Consider the following 19,518-nt stretch of genomic DNA (forward strand, 5'->3'; position numbering starts at 1 on the left):
GAGAGTGCAAAAAATGTATCTTTAGTGACATGTTGCAACCAAGGCTTTTGTATGCCTTGAGGAGGTTTTCCACCAACAACCTGTAGTTGTCTGCCTTGTTGTTTCCGAGAAAATTTATTGCCACTAACTGGAAGGCTTTCCATGCCGTCTTTTCCTTGCCACGCAGTGCATGGTCAAATGCATCATCTCGAAGAAGTTCACGAATCTGAGGACCAACAAAAGACACCTTCCTTTATCTTAGCTTCACTTAACTTTGGAAATTTTCCACGGAGGTACTTGAAAGCTGCTTGTGTTTTGTCAATGGCCTTGACAAAGTTCTTCATCAGACCTAGCTTGATGTGTAAGGGTGGTAACAAAATCTTCCTTGATTCAACAAGAGGTGGATGCTGAACACTTTTCCTCCCAGGCTCCAATGACTGTCGGAGTGGCCAATCTTTCTTGATGTAGTGGGAATCTCTTGCACGACTATCCCATTCGCAGAGAAAACAGCAGTACTTTGTGTATCCAGTCTGCAGACCAAGCAAGAGAGCAACAACCTTTAAATCGCCACAAAGCTGTCAGTTTATGCACCTCAAAAGTTGTTTCATGTTGTCCTAGGTTTCCTTCATATGGACTGCATGACCAACTGGAATTGATGGCAAAACATTGCCATGATGCAGTAAAACAGCTTTAAGACTTGTCATCGATGAATCAATGAACAGTCTCCACTCATCTGGATCGTGAACGATGTTGAGGGCTGCCATCACACCATCGATGTTGTTGCAGGCTACAAGATCACCTTCCATGAAGAAGAATGGGACAAGATCCTTTTGACGGTCACGGAATATGGAAACCCTAACATCACCTGCCAGGAGATTCCACTGCTGTAGTCTGGAGCCCAACAGCTCTGCCTTACTCTTGGGTAGTTCCAAATCCCTGACAAGGTCATTCAGTTCACCTTGTGTTATGAGGTGTGGTTCAGAGGAGGAGGATGGGAGAAAATGTGGGTCCTGTGACATTGATGGTTCAGGACCAGAAGTTTCATCCTCTTCCTCGTCTGACTCAAGTGAGAATGATTCTGGTGCATCAGGAACCGGCAGTCCTTCTCTGTGGGGTAATGGGCGTATAGCTGATGGAATGTTTGGATAATGCACAGTCCACTTTTTCTTCTTTGACACACCTTTCCCAACTGGAGGCACCATGCAGAAGTAACAATTGCTGGTGTGATCTGTTGGCTCTCTCCAAATCATTGGCACTGCAAAAGGCACAGATTTCCTTTTCCTGTTTAACCACTGGCGAAGATTTGTAACACAAGTGTTGCAGCATATGTGTGGGGCCCACCTCTTGTCCCGATCTCCAATTTTGCAGCCAAAATAAAGGTGATAGGCTTTCTTAACCATAGTGGTTATACTGCGCTTTTGTGATGCAAAAGTCACGTCACCACAAGCATAGCAGAAGTTATCTGCACTGTTCACACCAGTACGAGGCATCTCTGCTCACTTTGGCTAAACAGAAATGTGTCCCTTTGCAAAATCAAACACTGACAAATAAGAGAGCACGACACTACACTGTATGATTTCTAGAGCTGATATAGGGCAATTTGTTCAGCAGAGTGATGTAAGCTTTGTTATGATTGCATCATCCATGACTTCTAGGAATAACATGATGCAATTCATATCATGTATGACACAATACCAGCTTCAGATTGCATCATTCATTGTTTTGCCTAAAAAGCAAGTACTGTCCAAACCCAGTCATAGATTTATTCATAGATCCAGTCAAAGATGTATTTTAGTCATTTCTGGTTTAAATTGAGATCTCTTCCCTTTATAACTCACTTATTCTCTGCCATTCCCAAGTCAAGGGTCGTATATACTGACCCAATAGCATATCTTGAAAACTAGAGCCAGTCAACAATATTAAGCATCATTTTCGTTCTCAGTGACCCAGAATTAGTAAAGTTTGACTACATTTATTTCAGAAGCATTTTGGCTGTAGAGCAGTGTTATGTTACATTCTGAAAAAGGGGATGAGCAGTGAACTGGCAAAACTTGCAGATGATGCACAATTGTGTGTTAATTAAGACTAGCAAAGACTCTGAGCAACTTCAGAGGGACTCAACAAAACTAGGAGAATGGGCAGCATTGTTGGCAAATGCAAGGTAATGCATCCTGGAAGGAATTATACGAGTTGAAGAGAAACCAGAATGTAAACCCATTACATATACCGTTGCATTCTGAAACCACTCAGGAAAAAAGCTTGGGATAAAATCCTGGCCTCCTTCAAGTCAATGGGTGTTTTGTCATTGACTTCAGTGGGGCCAGGATTTCCCCTATGGGTTTCATTCTGGAGAGAATAATGCAGTCAAAAAAGCAAATAAAGCATTAAGATGTATAATGAATATGACAGAAAATAATACTGAAAATAACAGTGTCATTATATAAATTAATGGTATTTCTGTACCTGAAGTGCTGTGTTCAAGTCTGGTTACCCTATCTCAGAAAGGATATAACAACAATTTATTCCAGTGCTTAACTACCCTGACTGTTAGAAAGTTTTTCCTAATGTCCAACTTAAACCGCCCTTGCTGCAATTTAAACCCATTGCTTCTTGTCCTATCCTCAGAGGTTAAGAACAACAATTTCTCTTCCTCCTCCTTGTAACAACCTTTTATGTACTTGAAAACCGTTATCCTGTGCCCCCTCAGTCAATTTTTTCAATCTTTCTTCATAGGTCATGTTTTCTAGAGCTTTAACCATTTTTGTTGCTATTCTCTGAATTTTCTCCAATTTATCCATAATGTGGACAAAGTACTTTAGTTCAGACCTAATCAGCATGGAGCAGAGCAGAAGAATTGCTTCTTGTGTCTTGCTTATAACACTCCTGCTAATACATCCCAGAGCGATGTTAGCTTTTTTTGCAAGTGTTACACTGTTGACTCCTATTTAGCTTGTAATTCACTATGACTACCGGGTCACTTTGCACAGTACTCCTTCCTAAGCAGTCATTTCCCATTCAGTATGTATGCAATTGATTGTTCCTTCCTAAGTGGAGTACTATGAATTTGTCCATATTGAATTTCATCATATTTACTTCAGACCATTTCTCCAGTTTGTCCAGATTATTTTGAATTTTAATCCTATCCTCCAAAGCACTTGCAACCCTGCCCATCTTGGTATCATCCACAGACTTTATAAGTGTACTCTCTTTGCCATTATCTAAATAATTTATGAAGATCTTGTCCCATTTATGAAGATATTGAACAGAACCAGACCCAGAACTGGTCCTTGCGGTCCAGAACCCCACTTGACTGTGAACCACTCATTACTCTGTGAGAATGGTTTTCCAACTGTTATGCACCCACCTTATAGTAGCTCCATCTAGTTTTATTTCCCTAGTTTGTTTATGAGAAGGTCATGTGAGAAAGTATCAAAAACCTTACTAAAGTCAAGATACATCACATCTACCGCTTCCCTCCATCCACAAGGGTTTTACCCTGTCAGAGAAAGCGATTAGGTTGGTTTGACACTATTTTGTTCTTGACAAATGTATGCTTACAGTTATTTATCACCTTATTATCTTCTAGGTGTTTGCAAATTGATTGCTTAATTATTTGCTCCATTATCTTTCCGGGTACTGAAGTTAAGATGACTGGTCTGTAATTCCTCAGGTAGTCCTTATTCCCTTTTTATAGATTGGCACTATATTTGTCCTTTTCCAGTAGGTCTTTGCCTTAGGCATGTTTCACCTTTACCATGTAATATTTAATATATACCACATAGTCATATAGTACAAACTATGTATAAAGAAGTTTGAACAGAATTATGACCTAATTTTGTTAAATCCATTAGATTTGATTTCAGAAAGGTCTTTCTGCATGTTCACTGTAGACGTCAATGGTAAAGTGACGGTTGGCCACTACAGTTTCCAAAGCACTACAGCAACTTCACCATTTATGAATCTTTACCCTAATGAGAAACTGCAAGACACACTCCCTAAACTGCATATTGCAATATAAAATGAAAACTATCTTGTCAGTGGCAGCTTTGTGGGGTCAGCACTTCTGAAAATTGGGCCCATTAGAAATAGATATGAAAATAAATCTTTATTTTCAAGATAATAAAAGAAATGTCTTATTTTATTGGACCATTTTTATTTCTCGTCTTAATTTAAAAATGGGCAATAATGAAAGAGGCTAGCCTAAAATTTAGAACCATTTCAGATCCTTCATATGTTTTTTCAGTTCTCACAGGAAAATTAATGATGAAATTCATTTCAGAGATAGCATTGCTATTGAATTCGGAAGAATGAAATTAAACCTGTATTGTTCTAAAAACATCCTTTTAGGACTTCTAGAGGGTGAAAATTTGCACATATGGCTTCAAGGCTTGTTTTCCCTAAGTATTTGGACATATAGCATGTCACGTGTGCTTAAAGTTAATTCTGTAGCTCAACTGTGCATATGAGAGAAAAATTGGTTTCTCATCAAGAGCCACAATTGCACCATGTGTACTATTTAATTAATTTGATGTATATTCAGAAATGGAGAGATACACATGGTGCTCATGTATCAGTTTTTTTTTAAATGCAGGCAGTAGGTTAATGAGGGGGGTCAGGTGCAAGTATTAGAGTGTTAGAATTGTAGTAATCCCATCATCATTAATAAGTCAATGTGCTTTGAGAACTTGGCATAATAATAATGTACATAATGCTTGTAATTGTGGCAAAATCATGGGTAGTCACCTTTGCTGTAAAAATCTCCTCTGTCAATTGTTTTTTCATAACATGTTTTTTGGGTTCAATTATGAATATTTTGGTAGTGAACATTTTTATTTTCACTCATAATAATTATAGTCCATGTACATTTTTCAAAAGAGAAAACATAATTTTATGAAAACTGCAGCACTGTGCAGCAGCTTTAATGAAAACCTAAATTTTGAGTCATTGCAATGTACCACCAGACTGCATCCACAAGGCAGGAACAGCTCAAGAGTCTGTCAGAACAAATACTGCGTCAGTTCCAACAGTTTGCATCAAATTTTGTTCTAGAATTCTCTCTTTATTCTTTTTTTATTTTCATTTAAATAGAAATAGAATCCATGAGCCCAAGACTGGAATCTGTTCAATAGCAGTGTCCATTGGTCCATGCCTGCCTCCTTCACCTCATCATGCTCTGAAGCAATGGCATAAGGGGCAGTGCAGACTGTCTCTCCAGTTCCTTTCTGCCACGTGTGGTTTGGGATGGAACCTTTCTGTATCACTAACCTTCTAGTGTTCTGCTTGAATTTCAAACATTAATAACTTGTACATAGTTTTTATCTTAGATATTTAGCTTAGTGAAGGCTGGCCTTCCCTGAGGTCTTCTCTGTGCGTGAGCTGCATGAGAGTTGCCTGTACCACCTCAGGGAATTACACATTCCCTCAAAGTGTGATATCTGCCACTCATTCCCCTCCTCATACTAGGCAGCTTTGGGTGTTAAGATTCCACAGACACTTAATGAAACTCTCCATGAGACCCCTTTTTGACCAGGACCCAGTTTATTGGGTGAGTCTGAACTCGATTATCATCATCATGATGTTCCCATTATGCCTCTAGTGTTTAGGGCAGCGATGAAGCTCCTCCACTCCTGTCTGTTTCTGGCAAGTCTTTCAATGGTTCCCCAGCTGTGCCCCAGGTTTTTCAGCTTGGCTTCCACCACTCCTCGCCATGTTTTTTTCAGGCAGCCTCGTTTTTGCTTGCCTTCAGGTGTCCATCTTATTGCTACTCTGGTGATGGAATCAGTTTCCATCTGAAGCACATGGCCAATCCATCTCCAATGCCTCCTGGCAAGGATGGTGCTCATATCTTCTTGGCTGCACTGTGTGAATAGATCTTGGTTTGAGATTGTTCTGGGCCAAAAGATACAGAGGATTTTTCTGAGGCAGGTTGTATGGAAAGAAGACCGTTTGAACATATCATACTTTCTCATTTCCCAGCATTCTGCACTATAAAGTAATGTTGAAAGTCCACAGTTCTGATAAATCTTGAGTTTGGTTTTGGTGTTGTATTTTGATGATTTCCAGAAAGTATTTAAGCTCCTGAAGGTGTTCTTGGCTTTACTGATTTTGTTCCAGATGTCCTGGCTTATTCTACTGTCCTGGCTGATGGTGCTACCCAAGTATGTGAATGTTTCTACATTGGTGAGAACATAATCCTCTATCCGTACTGGTGATGGTGAGGCAATATTAAAAGTAATGATATCAGTCTTATTGCAGTTGATTTTCAGTCCAATTTGCTGTTTGAAAGTGTTGAGTCGAGTTGTTTTTTCTTGTATATGGTGTTGGGTATGTGATAGGCGAGCGAGATCATCAAGGTCTGCAAGTGCCTGAAACCTGTTCTTTAACTGCAGAACGAAGACTTTCTGTATTTCAGGAGACTTCAGCTTGTCAATGTCAATGTTTATGTCCCTTGTTTGGTGGACCCACACTTCTCAGTTTTAGCTTGATGGAGGCTGTCACAAGGTGATGGTCTCTGCCAACATCTGCATCCCTTCTCACTTTCACATCTGTCAGTGGGCATCACCATTTCCCACTGATCATCATGTGGTCAATCAAGTTCTTGTACCATTTGGAGAACATGACATCAGCTTGTCAATTTCATTATTTTGAAATAGGGTTCCGCCAATGACTAGATCATTCACACTGAAGAAATCAACAAGACTCTCTTCATTTTCATTCATGGTGCCATACCCATTTCTTCCCATTGATGTGTCATTGTTTGTGTTGTCCTTACCAATCTTGGCATTCAGGTCTCCCATGATGATAATTAGATCATGGCGTGGTACTCCTGTAATGTAAGGTTGAATGTGTCCTTTAGTACTTCATCACTGTCATTTGTCGGAGCATAGCACTGAATCAGGGTGGTGATATTGTGTTTCTTTTTCAATCTGGCTCTCATAAGTCTGCTGCTGATGGATTTCCACTCAAGCTCCACTCCCTTCTTCAAAAAGATGGCAACATCCTCATAGTGTTGTCCATCATCCAGTCCAGAATACAGCAAAGTTTCTCCTGAGGCTGTTGTTAATCTTCCTCATCTTGTCCATCTGCTCCTGCTGACACCAGAATGTGTAAGCTGTAGTGTCTCATCTCTGCTGTGACCTGAGCTAGCTTCCCTGTTTCGTACATTGTCTGTACGTTCAAAAAACCAATTATAGAACTGGATTATAAGCAAGGCCTATTTACCTCATGACAGATTCCTTGTGATGAGGGACCTCATTACCCAACTTTGACTCAGACATCAATCTGATCCTGTCTGGTCTTGCAAGGCCATGTGGCATCATGCACCTATGTGACACCCGTCACAACACTTCTTCTATAGTAACTCCAGGCATGGCTGAATACAATGTATGCTCTAAGCAGAGACTCCCAGGAGAAGTGACTATAGCTTGCTCACAGCATCTTGACAATACTCACCTGGTGAAGAAACCAAGGATAATGTCTGCATAGGGGTTCAGTTTGTTCACTCTTAGCCCACAAAGGCACTCATTATGGATGCCTCACTACTGGGATGAGGGGCACACCTGGATAATCACACATCTCAGCATTCCTGGATTCTGCAGAAGTCTACACTATGTATCAAATCTTCTCAAGCTTTTGACGGTACATAAAACATGCAAGAGGTTTCTGCCCTTTCTCTGGTCTGTATATGTCAACCCTAACCCTAACCCCACTCTTTATGCTATTGCATGGGAGCAGGAAGAGGCATAGGGTACATGCCTGGCCCTAATGGACACTGCTTGTTTAAAAAATAGTCTCATGCACAAGTCACATGTGTGCTTACAGTGGGATCCACACTGACTTTGATACCTTGAAGAACCATACTTCCTGTAGGGAAACAGTTCTATCCACAGCCCAAATCTGTCATTTGAGCCAATGGTGTACCTGATAGCAGTAGTAGGCTGTCATCCTCTGTGTGGAGCAACATATAGAGGGGCATGAGATGCACACTTTGGCAATGGGATTCACTAATATTTGCTGACAGCAAAAATAATGGTGAGATTCAGGAATCTTGGGTTCCATTTCAGGCTCTGGAGGAAAGGGTCTTCTAATGGTAAGATACCCTTCTGCCTGTGCTCAGGGAGTAAGCTACTGGCAGAGGGAATGTTTCCCAGCTCCTTCTGCCCTGTGGGGATGAAACTGTGATTAAGCTATTTCTTTTCCACCCTAGAACAGACTTTAAATTAGGGAAGCAACTCTCTGAAAAGGAGGGACGTAGGCTCAATTCCCCTGGGTTAGGGTGCCATGGCTCTCATAATAATAATAATAATGATATTGTAGGCTTGTATAGCACTTTTTGTCCATAGGTCACAAAGTACTTTACAAAGATGAGTAAGTGCCACCATTCCGTTTCACAGATAGGGGAGCTAAGTTTGTGAAATGACCTGTGGAAAAAAAGCCTACACTTAGGTCTGTTAAATTTTCATAGTCCTGGCTGATATTCCTGATAGTGAAAAAAGCGCAGACCCACTCTGAGTCTTGGTGGGTTCTTCATATTTTTAGTACAGATTTACTGGGGATGCCATGGTTACTAATACTTTTCACTGATTTTCCATCTTCTGAAATGTTCCCTCAAAATAAATGACACAGACTTGAGCATTCAAGTTCACCGTTAAAGTGAATTTGTTTTGTTGTCGTCAACTGCTTTTGCTTTTTTGTTCTGTGTGTTGAATAATTAATTTAAGCAAGAAGTATGGCTTTTCTGGTGGTACAGTATATTATAATTGTATCCAAACCATCACTCCATTCCTTAATTTTGGGATTACAGACATAATTAGCTTTAGCTACGTACGCATGAACTTAATTGGTTAAAATAAACAATTACATAGGTTATTTTTTTCATTTTCTGTCCTTTTCTTAGGCCACTGGTATGGATAATCTTACATTATCGTGGATGATATCAGGAAGAAACCTAGAAAAACAACCTATGACCCTCATAGACCTTTGCTATGGGAAGACAGAAAATTTAAACCTACGATATCTGGTAAGAACTTTAAACAGAATATTGAGACTGAATTTCTATTGCTCAAGCTTTAATTTTACTACATGAGCTTCTTCACTCATTATTTCTTAAATTTCTAGCAAATGTTGAATCAAAGAGCATTTAACTTGATGTTTTATGCCTCATTGGGAAAACGTGAGTACAGGGGCTAGAAACAAGATTCTCAGACCCTAATGGATGGGGTGTGACTGCAGCTGTCCTTTAGCTGCTGTTACAGCTACTATCTACTGCTGCTTCTCATATGGAGGTTGGGGCTCCCAGATCAACTGTGTGCAAAAATCTAAGTAACATAGACTAGACTGGCTACTGAATCTGCATTCTTTTCCTACTTCATCCAGCACCTGTTTCTACTCTTTAGGGAGTAGTATTGCTCCACCAGAGAGATTGCTCTTGCTTCCGCATTCAGGCAACTTGCAGTTTTTAAAGCCACTTTTAGACCTTAAGTGCCTGCTTAGAAGTCCCCTATGGTATTATCTCATTGCTAATTTGTATACTGCAGTGTAGATGTGTATGGCACTTTCCAAACAAGTATGGAGACCCTGTGATCCAACATGCTTACCATATGAATTAGATAATGAAAGATTATAACACACAATGGGGGTGGGATGGAAGGAAAAGAGACAAGGGAAATAAGGGGAAAAGGAAATTGCTCTTCAAGATGTAGGTGGTTATGTTGTTTAAGAAAATGTTGTTTGCAAAGTACTGAAATAATTTAGTTTGTTTCTGTCCCCTATTTTTTAATGAGACAGAGCACAGAAGGAGAAGGCAAAATAGAGGGAGCAGATAACACTGGAGCTGAGATTAGTGACAGAAATGTGGTTGGAAGAGTGTTTGAAGGAGAGTGAGATTGGTTGGCTCACTTGAAGTAGAAGGTTATTCTGAGAATCAAGGGGTGGGAAAGTGATAGAAAGAAGCAGAGGGAAAACTGAGTAGAGTGGATGACATGAGTGGGAAGTAGTGAAAACTAGAGTTGATCTGTAGGTTGGCAGATCTGTGGGTAGCCTTGAAGGAAGAGGATGAGCTATTTGAACTTGATGCAGAACACTTGTGGCCCTTTCCTTTTAAGAGTTTTGAGGTGGGGGCAGTTACATGACTGGAGCACCAGGGAGAGAAGAACATTTTAGCAGCAGTACTTTGGATAGATTGAACAGAGATGAGGTGGCAAGAATGGAGCCAGAGAGGAAGAATTTAGTGATGAGGTGAAAGAGAGCCAAGGCATGAATCAGGCTTTTAACAGTGGAGACAGAGAGATGTTAAAGTGGAAGCAGCAAATGGACTTCCTGAGAGCTTGGTATTGTGTGGAAAGAATTTAAAAGCACAGATTTTGGGAAATAGAATGGAAGTGCCAATGTAGGGAAGAGGAGAGAATTTTAGAGAAAAAGAAAGTCAGTGTTTAGCATATTTCCTTGAGAAGCAGATGAAAGTCAAGACTAGAGAGAAGAAAGATCAGAGTGGTAATAAATCTGTCCCTGAGCTGTTGCCTGACTCTACATTTCACGCAGCTTTCAGTTGCTTGAGTGAAGGACCTCATTGTGCACTGTAGATATTCTTACATAATTTATCAAATTATGTACCTACAAGAAAGAACAAAAAAAAAGTTCCATTCAGTGCTGAATAATAGTGATCTATCTATGCAACAATAAAGTCTGAACTAATTGCATTTGCCATTTTACATAAATCTACATTTGTCAAATCTCTGAAGAAATATTCTCGCACATGTGCTAAGAATTGGAGGAAGACACTATAAATTATTTCTACAAGTGCTGTAAAATGCAAATATAACAAATGTCCCATTTCATTTCTTTATTCTGTGAGAGTATAACTTGTTTTATTGGGTATGCTTTAATTACTTCAGGATGTTCACTTTGTTCTTGTAATATGAAAATCATTAGACTCATGATGTTGAGATATAGATGCTTTCTCATGCATTGTATCCAGCAGCCCAGAGAGTCTAGTGAGATTAGGCTACATCCACAAAGGCAACTCTTCTTAATACATCCCTTTAAATCCTTTTCCCATTGTAGTCCCAGTATTATTCTTCTGTTTGCTACAGAGGCAGCTCTCTGGCACTGTCTCCCAGAAGGGAAGCTTTCCCTTTACTTCATTTTAGGATTTATAGCCTCAGGAAGGAGGCGAAAACTAGTGTAGTTTTGTAATGGAGACAGTTCCCTAGAGCAACTCTCTCCTGTATATCTGCTTTTTTCAATCTCTCTCCATGGGTTTTCCTGCAGACAGCAACCAAAACTACAGACTTTCTTTGAACTACCAGCAATGGTGGAAGTGCCACTGGAAGTGTCTTCATGAGCCTTCAGCAGTACTGGTCTTGTTTTTAAACAGAAGCAGCCAGACATCCTTGTCTCGCAGGAAAGCAGCAATGCTCTTGGAGCATGGTGGCTGAGGGGACAGAAGAACATAGGCCTAGCAAGGCATGGAGATGTCTCCCGTCTATTGGCATCATGCATACTGGTGTTGATCTTACCAGGTGGCACAGGTACAATCTCCTCCCCCACAGCAGATTCTCAGACAGCTAATCCAGCACATCAATGCTGCTGCCTTCCCCATTTACATAGTTTCCTGACTTTTGGTTCCTCCATTTCACTTCCTCTTTCTTGAGAAGCAGAGGAAGTGGGAGAAGCAAAGTTGAAACATCTATTAAACCGGAGACATACAGGCACTGTTTTCTTTCATTGTAAAGCTCTTTTCATCAGCAATAGGGGGAACTGATATAGCAAGGAGGAGTATGTCGAAGCCTCTTTCTTAGAGGATCTTTTCCTCTTGTTTCACTTAAGAAATCATTTTGAGGGAGTGCTTGGACACCACAATGACAGGTGCAGTATGTGACCCTAGACAGAGCCTGAGGATTCTATTAGGTAGGGTTACCATACGTCCGGATTTTCCCGGACATGTCCGGCTTTTTGGGACTCAAATCCCCGTCCGCGGGGAAATCCCAAAAAGCCGAACATGTCCGGGAAAATCCGGCGCCGCTGGGTGCTAGGCCGGGGCCCGGGGCCGGCGGTGCTGGGCGGCCGGGGGCTGGCGGTGCTGGGCTGCCGGGGGCGTGCTGGGCCGGGGTCGGCGGTGCTTGGCCGGGGGCTGGCCCGGGGCCGGCACCCCAGGGCCCGAGCCGAGCCAGGCTGGAGAGGCCTGGGCCGGCCGCTGGAGGGGGCCAGACTGGGCCGCGCCTCCTCCCCCCCCCCAGCTTACCTGCTTCAGGCTTCCCGCGAATCAAATGTTCGCGGGAAGCAGGGGAGGGGGTGGAGTTGGGGCGGGGGCGTGGGCGGGGCCGGGGCCCCGTGGAGTGTCCTCTTTTTGGACACTCAAGATATGGTAACCCTATATTAGGACTATTCTAGTATCTCTATCTTCCTTGGTTTCCTTCCCAAAGGAAAAGGAAGACAAAAAGCATTTGAGAATAATGAAAAAACTAGCATTCTTTTAAATCTTATCTCCATGGGGGGGAATTTCATAATCTGATTCCTTTCTGTATCCTGAGAGAGTCCATGAATCCAAACAAACTGGACAGATTCATTCTATATAGTGGTAGTGATTTCAAAACCCTGAAAACAAAATCCTCAGACATGCCCAAATAACAATCCTCTTAAAATTAAACCCCCTGTAGTGGTGAGTACTGAGCTGGCTGCCTCCATCCTGGAGCCCTTGGAATTAATTCCTTCTAAAATTACACTAGAATTTGCCCAGAATGACTGACTCAGGAGAAAATAAAATCAGTGAAATTAATATCAGATTAAATTATGAAAATTAAGAAAATAAGATAGATCAAATTATGCTTAAAATGATGTAATATTTCAAAAGCTAAAAGGCCCAGATTTTCCACTGAGACTACCCCTGTCTACTCTACCCACTCCACCCCCACTCAAAACACCAAAACCAACAAAAAGCCCAGCAACAACGAAAGACCACATCAACAAGTTAGCATTTTGTTCCTTCTTTCCTTCACTTTTCCAGGTTTTTCTTCGGTGTGCTACCTTTCTTTAGGTACCTCTGAACTGAGAGATTAAGGATGAAATCCTGGCCCATGGAAGTCATTGACAAACTTCTATTGATTATCATGGGGCTAGGATTTCACACATAGAATATAAGAGTATTTTATTAGTCTTCACATACTGGAATATCTGTTAGTGCAGAGGGCCTTTTCTTTCTCTTCTACTGACTGCTGTGTTTATGCAATTGAGTTGATATTTTAATGTTTGTTATTTTTAAATGTTTCATTTATGGGTTGTGACACTGCAGGCTGTTTTATTAGGAGGTTTTGGTGATTGGTTTTCACAGCAAAGCTTGCAAAAATTAGTGTCTGTAAGGGGTCCGGACTCACCCCTGCGGCGCCTCCTGCTGGTCGTCCAGGGAATTAGCTCACCAGCCTCTGGAGCGCCCTCTGCAGGCCGGTGAGCCGACTCGTTCTCTCCTTCTCGGCCCCTATGTCCCTCCCAGGACCCCGGTGCCCTTTGCTCTGGGTGCTGCCCCCTGGCAGTACCCACACACTAGGTCTCCTCTCCCTGGGGAAGCCCCCACCCACTATCCCCACCTTGCGTCAGCACTAGGCCACTGCCAGTCACCAACTAGCCCCCGCTCCCTGGGGCAGACTGCAGTATCGGCCACTCATCACTGGCAAGGGGGGTTTGGACCTGCTGTCTTGGCCTAGCCCTGGGCTGCTCTCTGCAACCCCCAGTACCCCTTGGCCTATTATCAGGCCGCAGCCTGGGGCTATCCAGGCCGGAGCTCCCCAGCTCTTCAGCCTTTCCCCAGCCCTGCTCCACTATAGGTACCCGGTCTAGCTCCCTGCAGCCAGGCCCTTCTCTCTCTGAAGGCAGAGAGAGACTCCTGAGCTCTTGGCTCCCAGCCTTCTTATACAGGCCAGCTGGGGCCTGATTGGGGCGTGGCCCAGCTGTGGCTACTTCCCCAATCAGCCCAGTAGCTTTTCCCTTTGCCCCAGCCCTCTGCCAGGGCTCTTTTAAACCCCTCAGGCAGGAGTGGGGTAGCCACCCCGCTACAGTGTCATTATGTGCTTAATTTGTGTATGTGGTTTCTGTGAATATGCATGAAAGTCGGGTTTTTCATGAGCAGCAGCCACTTAGTTGCACAGCTGGTCATTTATACTTGCAAATACCTAATTTGGATGCATAAAATTACTGCAGTTGTGCCTGACTTTTTGAAACTCTCATTAGTATCTCTGGACAGAGGAATATTTCATTGTGAGAAATCACACAAGTCAGAACACTTCTGTCATAAAAGTGTCAGAAAAAAATCATTACACATTGAAAGTATTTAAACTTTACATCATATCAGCATATACATATGTGTTAGTAGTATTCTAATAATTAACATACAAAGTACATTATAGCAGAATTCTTGTGCTGTGAAGTGTTTAAAACAATATATTTTCAGATGTGTTGGCAACATGAAGTTGAGTATACATATCCAAAGTAGCTTAAATAAAGATGTTGAGAAAACATCCCAGAATGTATTTTTAAAACTGCAGAATTATGGATGAGCAACTCTAGATAAAATGAGACCATATCGTAGTCTTGTAATGATTTTTTTCCCCAAGAAACTAAAATGATGTAAGGAAAACAGAAAAACTCTAAAATTCTAATGGCTCAAATTCATTAAAATGATTTACACGTGTAATTTGCAAAATAAATAAATATCTATAATTTATGTGCTGCATTAATATTTACAATCAACTGGAATGTGAAGAAACAAACCCCATTTTGTGTGAGAGTTTTAAAATATTGCATAAAGAATCTTTTCTGATCTAATTTGTTGCTTTTTAGAGTTGAGGTGATATAGCTTACCTATTTAAATGATTTGGAGTGGGATATATAAATATTTATATCTATATAATTATAGCACACTGTTATCTTGCCTGTTGCAGAAAACTTGAGTGATTGACACATATGGAAAATGTATTTATTGAAATCTGATATAAAAATCTTGTTTCCAAAGTTACTTTTTTATTAAGTCTTGAAATAACTACCCTCTGAGTGTTGGAATGGAAAGTGTAGGAAAAAATACAGATTATATGATGCCGACATGTAAAAGAAGAAAAGGGCATTTCTAACTTCCATTGTGTGTCAAGGGTGTGACCTTTTGAATCTGAACTGAAACAAATTGGCAATGACAGCTTCTGATTTTCACTGATCTCACTTGAAAAACATTATTGCAAATTGTATCTCAGTAGAAGTGCTTTTCATGATGAATTATTCATGAAAATCTCTTCATCACGTAGAGCACCTGCTGAGAAGGTTTTGCATTGCATATTAATGTATATGCAACAAGTCCTGCAATTAAACCTTCAGTATGAAAATTCGCTTTGCTTAGATAATCAGTTTATAATGCACCATGCTAAGGGCAATGACAAATATGTATTTGCATTCTTGGAGCTTTAAACATTTTTAATTAATGCTTGAAAAGGTCACATCCCAGGATCTTATGGATAGTTACTGTGAGCCATTTGCGAAAGATCTAAATAATAGTCTAATAATAGTAACTTTTCCCCTTTATTTTGGTTAGTTCTTTAATTTATATCTCACCATTGTATTGATTGTTCAGCACGTACTTTCTATTTAGAAAACTGTACTTTGAAGTTTATAAAGGAGAGTGATTCTGTTGACTGGTGTTGATACCACTCTGTATCCAGCAGAAATGTGCATCTGCTGCTGTCTGATGTACCTGTTATGTCCTGACACTTCATTAATTTAAATGCAATGTGAATAAAAAGGATCTCTAATATCATCCATGTGAATTAATGGATGTTATGTGTACAAATACTTGTTTGCAGTATTCTCTCCGCTTTAGTCAATATCAAATAAGTCTTTGATCCAGAGGTTGGTAACTCCATCATTGTTAGATAGATGCTTTTTAATAACTGAACTGTTTAGCATCAAAGTGTGTTTTATCCCTCTCCTTTAGTGTCTTTCTCCCACTCTTGTCTTCTTGCTTTCTTCCATGCAATCCCCGTAGCTGAACCCTGCTCTGCTCTGCTCTGTCTGTCTGTTGTGCCTAGGAGCCCTAGTCATGGACCAGGATCCCATTGTTATGCCTCAATTTTCTCTTATGTTAAGTCCCACCTGAAAACTCTCTTTCTCCAAAATGCTATAATCATTAGTCCACAGAGCAGTATTAACCAATTAGATGACTGAAATTCTTTCCTCCTTCCCTAAAGGCAAACATATACAGGTAAAGTTTTGGCATTAACAAGATGTTTTCAAAACTTCACTGTTGGATCACAGTTTCTCATAATATCTTATTGTTCATCCCTATGCTTTATGCATACATTGTTTATTTAAACTGTAAGCTGTTCGGGGCATACTTGCCTGAAAGCACCTTGCACATTGTTGGTAAATAGTAATTATCTTTCTCTGTGTATTATTAAAGATTGCTAGTAATGCTTTCTTTAAGCATAACATCATTAATATGCAAATGCACACTTGCATCTCAATTGTAAAAGGCCAACCAGTCTCTGTGCTTAGTTTAAAGATAAGTAGAAAACGTCAAATTAAGTTCAAGGTATATTTATAAGAACTGCACAGAATGATTATTCACTTGTCAGAGATGCAATTAGTGTTAATTGCTGATCAATGAACAGCATTTGAAGTAATGTGGTGAAATATACATAAAAAAATCTCACTAAAGGGTGTGGGCTTCAACTGTGCAACCAAATGAGTCCCTTGTGGTTCAGCAAGTCTAAGAAGAAGTCTTTAAAAAGTAGGAGCTATTTGGCTCTGATTGTAGTGCTAGATGGTGAGTTCATTACTTTCTTGCACTTTCTTTTTCATTTCTGATGGTTTCATATTATAGTAGATGGCCTCATCTAAAGAAAAGACAGACAAGTATCTGAACTAACACTGACGGATATCACTTCAAAGGCCTCTTGAAAATTCTTCTGTGACACTAATCAAAGCAGGTTTGAGTTAGCTAACCTTTTCCTGCTGGTTTGGTAATCAGAAGTGAATGCGTTGGGTGGATGATGCATTTATGTAGCAATATAAAATCTTTGTTGTTCTTTATTGTGTACGGGGAGATTTTGGCAAATCAGTAAAGTGCCTGAAACCACTATGGCTTATTGTTAAAAGCAGCCTATTCAGCAGTCTCAGCTTGACCAAGGCAGGAGAGGAGGAGGGTTTGGGGTGCCACAGAAAGGGCAGCTTGACCCCACATCCTTCCTAATAAGAGTTGTGTTAAAGTTGCTGATACATGCATTTTAGGAAAGCAGGATGTGCCCCAGGAATGTCTATTGGGCTCTCAAGGCTGCAAACTCTGGAAAAACCCACACCTGGTTAATCAATAATCAGAAGGAACCTCTTGCTTCACCATTGAAACTGCTTACTTAACAAGTTTTCTTTAAGGGACATGTCATTCTATTACTAATGTATAAATAAGGGGGGAAAGTTTGAGATAGTTGGACTCTTTTTGGACTCTCCCTCTGAATACATCTTGCGGTCCCCACCGGCAGACAGAAGATTTGGCCACCGGAAGCCTGCCGCTTTGTCACTCGAAAGCCACGCTCAGCTTTGGTAATTATCAAGGGTTGGCGGTGTTTTACTAACCTGTTGCAGACGTGTGTAAGTGCTTGAGACTCAGTAAAATTTAGCTTTAAGTTTAGCTTTACGTAAAAGCAGTCCTGTGTTGTCTTGTTTGTGCCAGCCATCTATCGGTCGAACGGCCGTGTCTCCCCTGATTTATTTCCTAACACCACCTCGCACACTGTAAAAGTTACCAAAAGCTTTGGGTTGAAAAAAAACCTGGGTAACAATTTTGCATACATTGTTCTTAGTCTTTTAAATGTTAGAATTATAGTCCCTTGTGGGGAGGGATAGCTCAGTGGTTTGAGCATTGGCCTGCTAAACCCAGGGTTGTGAGTTCAATGCTTGAGGTGGCCACTTAAAGATCTGGGGCAAAACCAGTACTTGGTCCTGCGAGTGAAGGCAGGGGGCTGGACTCAATGACCTTTCAAGGTCCCTTCCAGTTCTAGGAGATGAGATATCTCCATAATTTTAATTTAATTTAATTTAATGCTCTTTTGTGTATAAAGGAGCTGCTAACTCAGGAGTAAACAATTATCAAATCTGATATTGTATTAGGGTATGTCTACACTACGAGAGTAGTTCGATTTTAGTTAAATCGAATATGTGCAATCGATATTAGAAAGTCGAACGTGTGTGTCCACACTAAGGACAGTAATTCGACTTTGTCAGTCCACACTACCAGGGAAAGCGTCGACATTGGAAGCAGTGCATTGTGGGCAGCTATCCCACAGTTCCCGCAGTCCCCGCTGCCCATTGGAATTCTGGGTCGAGCCCCCAATGCCTTCTGGGGGAAAAAAATGTCTCGAGGGTGCTTTTGGGTAACTGTCGTCATCCAATCGTCACTCCCGCCCTCCCTCCCTCCTTAAAAGTGCCGGCGGGAAATCAGTTCGCGCACTTTTCTGGTCAGTGACAGCGCGGACGCCACAGCACCGCGAGCATGGAGCCCGCTGCGACCATCGCTGCAGTTGTGGCCGTTGTCAACGCCTCGCAGCTCATCATCCACCTTTCACAGAGGCAGATAGAGAGAAATCAGGCGAGGAGGCTACGGCAGCGGAGTGAGGACCTGAACTCCGAGAGTAGCACACGCCTGTCAGAAACCACGACACCCAGCGCCGAGGACATCACGTTTGCAATGGGGCATGTGGATTTTGTTGAACGGCGATTCTGGGCCCGGGAAACAAGCACGGACTGGTGGGACCGCATAGTGCTTCAGGTCTGGGATGAATCCCAGTGGCTGCGAAACTTTCGCATGCGGAAGGGGACATTCCTGGAACTTTGTGAGTTGCTGTCCCCTGCCCTGAAGCGCAAGGACACCCGCATGCGAGCAGCCCTGACTGTCCAGAAGCGAGTGGCCATAGCCCTCTGGAAGCTTGCAATGCCGGACAGCTACCGGTCAGTCGCGAACCACTTTGGCATGGGCAAATCTACCGTGGGGGTTGTTGTCCTGCAAGTAGCCAAGGCAGTCGTGAAGGTACTGCTGTCAAAGGTAGTGACCCTGGGAAACGCGCAGGCCATCATAGATGGCTTCGCTGCGATGGGATTCCCAAACTGCGGTGGGGCTATAGATGGGACTCACATCCCTATCCTGGGACCGGGCCACCAGGCCAGCCAGTACATCAACAGAAAGGGGTACTTTTCAATGGTGCTGCAAGCACTGGTGGACCACAGGGGACATTTTACCAACATCAACGTCAGATGGCCGGGCAAGGTTCATGACGCTCGGGTTTTCAGGAACTCTGGTCTGTTTAGACGGCTGCAGGAAGGTATTTACTTCCCGGACCACAAGATAACTGTTGGGGATGTGGAGATGCCTACAGTGATCCTCGGGGACCCAGCCTACCCGCTAATGCCCTGGCTCATGAAGCCCTATACTGGCGCCCTGGACAGTGAAAAAGAACTCTTCAACTACCGGCTGAGCAAGTGCAGAATGGTGGTGGAGTGTGCTTTTGGCCGTCT

At 41.9% G+C, this 19,518-nt stretch overlaps 1 protein-coding gene across 1 annotated transcript in view; it reads left to right on the forward strand.

The window, feature by feature from the left end:
• Positions 1–19,518, forward strand: part of LOC112104321 — a 97,822-nt gene that overhangs the window by 71,314 nt on the left and 6,990 nt on the right. Inside the window, exon 7 of the mRNA XM_029910926.1 lies at positions 8,876–8,998. Coding sequence (XP_029766786.1) covers positions 8,876–8,998 — 123 coding nt within the window. The remainder of the gene's footprint in view (positions 1–8,875; positions 8,999–19,518) is intronic.

The sequence above is a fragment of the Terrapene carolina genome, unplaced genomic scaffold (genome assembly GCF_002925995.2).
Source record: "Terrapene carolina triunguis isolate 2854851 unplaced genomic scaffold, T_m_triunguis-2.0 Scaffold69, whole genome shotgun sequence".
Lineage (NCBI taxonomy): Eukaryota > Metazoa > Chordata > Testudines > Emydidae > Terrapene > Terrapene triunguis.